We start from the raw sequence: 6,955 nt of genomic DNA on the forward strand, positions 1-6,955 counted from the left end.
TTAATATTTTTTTGAATAAAAATATCCGAAATATCTCAATTTTTGCACACTGCTGAACCCCTTCTGAAATTTGAATGGAGACATGTTAATAGCGTAAAACGGGACCTGTGAGTTGGACGTGTGTGCACCACCACTCATTTGCTCGTGTTGTGACTCCATCAGAAGACGTTGTCGGATAACTGAGACCTGGAAGTTGAGGATGATCGTCCAGATGAGGCCGAGTGTCAGTTTTCCGTTGCCTTCGACAATGTCCTCCGGTCGGATGTTCACTAATTTGATCTGTAAAATTAATAATGAGATTATTTTGATGTTTTTAATTCCACAGTTGTCACGGCTTCAAAAAATGACTCTTTTTTCCAAATTTTTTCAATTTTTCATCGAAAATGTTACCATTTTTGACTGTCATTCAGAATTAGAAGAAAATCTGAAAAATAGTCAAAAATGGTCACATTTTCGATGAAAAATTGGGGAAAAGGATCATTTTTTGAAGCCGGGCCTTGACAACTACCGTAAAAACTGTAATATAGGCGCATGCGCCTCTATTTTTCAACCTCCTTCTGAAAGTGCGCCTCTATTACAGGGGCGCCTCTAATAGAGGGTGCGCCTCTATTTTTCAACCTGCTCGTCTGGCTATTTTTTAACCTTTCAAGTCATCAAATTTTCAACAAAACTAACATTTTCTCTGACAAAATTACACGAAAACCCCAAAATTTGCAGTATTTTGAACGAAAAAGTTGAGTTTTAGTTGTGTTTTTTCATTAACTTTGAAAAAGAATTGTTGAAAACCAGTAGAAATATTTCAAACGTAATGAGGGTGCGCCTCTATTACAGGGTGCGCCACTATTATTCAAACCGCTATTTAGGGTGCGCCTCTAATAAAGGGGCGCTTCTATTACAGTTTTTACGGTATGTTTTTTTTCAAATTTTTAGATTTCTAGGCCTTATTCAAGGTATTTTCACTCTAAAAACGTGTTAAAATCGCACATTTCAACAGGTTTTAATGGAAAAGAGCGAGTTTGAGCATATAAGGACATACAGACTAGTTTTCCGAAATTCTGGGTTTCTAGGCCACCAATTCCAATTTTAATGTTTTCGATACGCAGCTTAATCGAGCACTTTTTGAGCCGATTTATGTCACTTTTCCCGCATTTTCGATCAGTATTTCTACCGAAATTTTCAGCATTATTAGGGTTTTAATAGGTCGAAAAATAGTTCTTGGGGGAAAATCGGTTCAAAATGAGCTAAAACTTATTTAAAAAAGACTTGGAGGTCTAGAAAATTCCAAAGTATCTGATAGCGGGGCTTAAAACCTGGATCGAGGTACAGTAACCACCGATCCTAAAATTTGGATCGAAGTACAGTAACCCGATCCTAAAATTTGGATCGAGGTACAGTAACCCGATCCTAAAGTTTCAAAAATTTTCAGCATTATGCCGTCGAAAATGACTGAAAATGAGCATAAAATCGAGTTTTTTCTTGAAAGGACTATTTATGGCATTTAAGACAATTGTTTGAACCTAGAATTTCTAGGCTAGAAAACCAAAATTTCAGCAATTTTCTGTATAAAAAGAGATGATGGACTAATTTTTCAAATCCAGAGTTTTCTATGCCATCTAGCTAATCAATCCTATTTTCAGCGGCTTTTTCGTCGCCTAGAGTCCATAAATTTCGGATTTTCAAGCTGAAAATCTTTCTTTTTTCAAGAATTTCAAAAAACAAGTGAAACTCCGCCCACTTCTAGACCACGCCCCCCTAATCCCGCCAAAAACTCACATTTTTCTTCTTCAAAAAGTCGAGACAATACTGCACATTTTGGATACGATGAAATCGTGTGTAGCCGTTCTCTTTTTGCTGAAAAAATGAACAGATTAGGGGAAATCAATTTTTTAAAAAAAAGGAGTGAATACTTACAATTCGCTCGCCGGTCAATGCTTCCAACAGTGCAATCAGTGCATATCCATCACGAAGATCAACGAATAGATCGTCCACTTTGAGACCCGTCTGAAAATGAGCAAAAATTCCAATTTTACATGATTTTTGGGTATTTTATGTGAAAAATTGACGTTTTTATAATGGTTTTCCACTCAAAAAGTGACGTTTTTTTCTAAACTTCGAATTCTTGCAAATCAGACCAAAAAATCGCATCTTTTTCAAAAAAATTGCGGTGAAAACACACAAAAATTCAACATTTCCAGCTAAATTTTTATTGGCCACGCCCCTTTTTTGACGCGTAATTCGGTGGCCGAGTTTTCCAACTTTTGGATTTTCTAGGCCACCTTTTTTCCGATTTTTCTCAAATTTTCAGTTCAAATAGCACCTAGAATTGTTGATGGCCGAGTTTTCCAACATTCTTGTGTTTCTAGGCCATCTAGATCAATTTTCATCAATTTTCCCCCAAAAAATCCCTCAAATTCCACCATTTTTTTTCAAAACTATATACCAGAAGCCTTACTTTCTTCTTGTCTCAAAACTGAACCAAATCCAAAAAATAAATATTTACAGAAGTGATTACATATCTGATTACTTATGTTGCATACCGCACTTTCAAACAGTGCAAATACCGATAAAAAAACTTGTATTAGAAGGGCATAAACTCATTTTTTGGAATGAATTCGGATTCCGCGTGAAAAGTGCTGCGAAAAGAGTACAAAATCTAAAATTAAGTTGGTGGCCTAGAAATCCAAATTGTGAAAAAGTTAGTCCCCCGTCCAAATTTCGTTGTTTTAGCTATTTTTCTAAGGGTTTTTGAGTTTTTTTTGCTTTAAAAAAAGTTGTCTAACTGTTCTTCAAAACAGCAAAAAAAAAGTCGTGGGAGATGGTCTAGAAATCCAAATTTTGAAAAAGTTAGTCCCTCGGTCAAAACTTGCTTAAAATCACAAATTTAGGCTAGGGGACTGAAAATTCGGATTCAGTGTGAAAAGAGCTTTGAAATGAGTATCATATCAAAAAATAAGTTGGTGGCCTAGAAATCCAAATTTCGAAAAACTAGTCCTCCGCTCAAAACTGGCCTAAAATCATAAAAGTAGGCTAGGAAACTGAAAGATTCGAATTCAGCGTGAAAAGAGCTTTGAATTGAGTACAGTATCAAAAAACAGGTTGGTGGCCTAGAAATCCACATTTTGAAAAAGTTAGTCCCCCGTCCAAATTTCGTTGTTTTTGCTGTTTTTTCGGCCGATTTTTCACAATTTCTCGTCTTTTCAAAAAGGTTTGAGCATTTTCGGGCGGAAAATTCGCCTTTAAAGGTAGTTTTTGAGTATTATCATAGGAATTTCCATATTTTTTCTGAAAATAATTCTCAAATTCCCAAATTTTCCCATTAAAATGTGGAAAAGATTACCTTTGATAAGTGCTTGTTGACCCATTTCGTGAACGTCTTCTTCTGCACAGTGTCTCGTTCGTCTGGAATAATTGTGAAAATGAGATTTTAGTGATTTTTGATATAAAAATGTGATTTCCCATAGCTTTTTCCCGGATTTTTAAAACTTTTTGATGATTTTTATACACTTAACCAGCCTGTCTGCCCGCCTTCGGCGGTTCATCCAGCTGGTCCCTCCTCATTTACGTGGCCACCACTTTTCAAAAGTGCCCGCATGGCCGAGTGGTCTAAAGCGGTGGTGGTGTCCAAAGCAAGCGAGTTCCGTTTTGCTCGCTGGTTCAGTTTCCCTCCTCTTCCAAAACCCTTGCGGACAGCGCCTCAGACAACGCCCAATTGTCTTTTATATATAAGAATGATTTGCATTTTTGGTACCCTGGATGTTGATTTTCACCATAATTGTGTCTTATTGCCGTCAGTTTCATAGTGTCTGGCCACTCAATCGCAATTTACATTCTGAATTCGATTTAGAGTAACCCAGGATCTTAAACCCAGAATAATACAGTAACCCATAAGAATAGAGATCCAGGATCACAAAGTACAGTAACCCATAGGATCAAAACTCTTAGATCCAGGAACGGGAGTACTGTAGTTTTCTCACAAATCTTGGATCCAGGATCTGGAGTACTGTAGTTAGGACAGCTCTCTGGTCCCCCCATCCATCCTTTCTACTTGTCCATTTCTTCACTCCACCGCCAAAAACTCCCCAAAAATGTCTCATATTTCTTCCTATTCATGCTTTCAACACTAACAAACACCTCTTTTTTCAACACAATAGTGTATGTGTGTGATTCTGATTGTTTGTATGTATGCGAGTGAGTGTAAGCATGCTCATATTTGCTCTGCTTCTTCTTAAAGCGAATTGCACAAAAAAAAGTGTGTGTGCATGCGGTCAACCTTTTTCGCAACTTTTCTCTTCCGTCTTCCACCGTAGGAAGGCGAGAGAGGAGAGACGCAGAGAGATAATTCGTCCACCCGGTGGGGGGATTACTGTGAAGGCCACCACTAACACTGTCAAGTGTTCCCCCATATCACATTAGGCGAGTAGGAGATTAATCTACTTGACAGTTTTATGTCAAGTTGACAACAACTCAGGTGGTGGCCTAGGATAAACTCGGTCATCAGGAAACCGTGAGAGCGGAAGTGTTGTAGATTTACGGCGTAAATCCAACAAAAAACCAAAGTCGTCAAAAACGCTGTCTCGAACTGAAACTTCGTGGCTCCAATGCCGAGAAGTCGTTCTAATGTCGATTTACGCCGTAAATCGACACCAAATTCCCGATTTCCAGGATTATCCGATTTCTAGACGTTTTAGACAGGTCTGATGATGGCAAAAGCATCGTTCATCTCTCAAAGCCATTTTGTGTGAATTTACAGCGTAAATCGACACCAAAAGCTCTGTCTGGAGCTAAAATTTCGATTCTGAAGGCTCCTAAGTCGTTCTTATGTGAATTTACGCCGTAAATCGACATGAAATTTCAAGGGTTTCAGCTTTGAAACGCCTAATCTGTGCGGATCCGTTGAGATGTCAATTTACAGCGTAAACCGACATCAAAGTCAGATTTCTCTGTTTTCCAACAATCTGATGATGCCAAAAGAAGGATTAGAGCAGTTCTGCGTTGATTTACGGCGTAAATCGACACCGAACTCCCGCTTTCCAGGTTAGGCGAGTCTGATGATGACAAAAGCAGCTTCAAAGCTGTTTTGTGTGGATTTACGGCGTAAATCGACACCACGTCATCAAAATCCCTCCAGTTTTCGCACTTTTTCATGCGTTCTCTGCCAATCTTCTCTTCTTCTTCACCGAGAGTGCTATTAATCCTCTCTCCTCGGCAATTATCCACCCCGAAGACATCCAAGTAAAAAGTGTCTCTAACCCAATCCTTTTGCGTGTCGTTAATGAAGCGCATGCGATTCATTTCGGCACACTTAAAAAGGAGGGAAAAGAAGGGGTTGGAGGAGAGGGAAATTGGGTCATCAGGAGACTTGTTTCGAATGGAAAGAGAAGGAGGAACTCATTTTCCGTCATTTTTAGATTCTCGTGCGTCAGAAAACTCAAAATTTCGAATCTGACGAGAAATTTTGAGCCGGAAGTCGGAATTCCATACAACTCTGGTTGGGAGGCTTCGAGAAATAAGCTTCCGAGTTTTGGCACCGTGCCAAGAACTCATTTTCGGTCATTTTTGGGTTTTCGATCCCAGAAAACTCAAAATTTCATGGAAAACCAATTTTGAAGTACAAAAATCGATAACTAGCGTCATTTCCAGGAAATCAGAATGGCGAACTTCTGGAAATCCGAAAATCATTCCAGAAAATGTGTTTTCCGGTTTTTACAATCCGAAAAGAGCAACAGCTCTAACGACATCGTATCAGTGGAGTTGAGAGTCGCTACGGAGCCAAATAGTCAAAATATGCTCTGAGTCTCGAAATTGAGCTCATGGAGCCCAAAACCTTGGCTAAAAATCCGAAAATAGCGAAACCACGCTCCTCTTACAGTAATCTGGAGCTACAGAATCCAAAAAATCAGATTCAAAACCTCAAAAAATCGAGTGAACTGTGAAAACAAGGATTTTCCAAAAAAAAAATCTTCTCGGAACTTTCATTTTTTCACAATAAACTTGATTTTCTGAGGTCTTGAAGTTGAATTTCGCTTCCAGATCTCCAGATTACTGTAGGAGGAATATCGTCGTTTTCGCTATTTCGGGTTTTCAGCCAAGTTTTTGGGCTCCATGAGCATCAAACTCCAACAACAGGATGAAATCGGTCCCCAACCCCCAAATTCCGTCCCTTACACTATCTTGGTCCCTTTTTCCCTCTATTTCCACCCCTAAAACATGCAATACCCTCATAAAACTGTGTCTGACCCCCCGAAATCTGACCGTCCGGTCACATTTACCCCCTCTATAGTTATATTTGTGTTAGTTTTGTCATATTTCTCGTTTATTTGTCTTGACCCCCTATTCCTTTAGCGATTGAAATCGTTCTTTCTCTCAGAAATTGCAACGGTTTTTCCCATTCTAAAAGATTCAAATCTGTCACCATTCTTTTTTCGAATGGAGACCTTGAAATTAGGGGAGAAATCAGTGTCGAAATCTTATTGACACTGATGAATTGGTAGTCGTTGGATGGAGACAAAGAGTGACAAACAGGCGGATAATCGGGAAGGGAATACTACGAGAAGACTACGCGAGAGAGAGAGAAATAGAGAGAATTGGCACAGTGCCAGGTTTTCGGAACAAAAACTCAAAATTTCGAATCTAACGAGATTTTCACCCAAATTGGGTCTCAAAAATCGGATTTTTACACTGAAAAATGCAAATTTTCGCTCAGAAACTCGCTTCATTTTCAACAAATTAGAATGGCGATCATCTGGAAACCAGAAGATCATTCCAGAAAATGAGATTACCCCGGTTTTTCAAAATTAGAAAATAGCAACAGCTCTAACGACTCCGTATCAGTGGAGCCGAGTCGCCACGAAGCTGATGCCGTGTTCAAAAAACTTGGCATCGTGCCAAGATATCGGAAATTAGAGTTTTCTGTGGATTTTTAGGGTTAAAACTAAGATTTTTCTCGAAAATTCAA

General features: G+C 38.9%; 1 protein-coding gene across 1 annotated transcript; it reads right to left on the minus strand.

The window, feature by feature from the left end:
• On the minus strand, positions 1-5,283 carry GCK72_003224 (uncharacterized protein; the record flags this gene model as incomplete). Its single annotated transcript, XM_053723897.1, has 5 exons — positions 1-279; positions 1,774-1,851; positions 1,912-2,001; positions 3,338-3,399; positions 4,911-5,283. The coding sequence occupies 5 exons, from the start codon at positions 5,281-5,283 to the stop codon at positions 1-3; spliced, it is 882 nt and encodes a 293-aa protein (XP_053592542.1).
• Between the last annotated feature and the right edge of the window lie 1,672 nt (positions 5,284-6,955).

Source organism: Caenorhabditis remanei, chromosome I, assembly GCF_010183535.1.
Source record: "Caenorhabditis remanei strain PX506 chromosome I, whole genome shotgun sequence".
In the NCBI taxonomy this organism is placed as follows: Eukaryota; Metazoa; Nematoda; class Chromadorea; order Rhabditida; family Rhabditidae; genus Caenorhabditis; species Caenorhabditis remanei.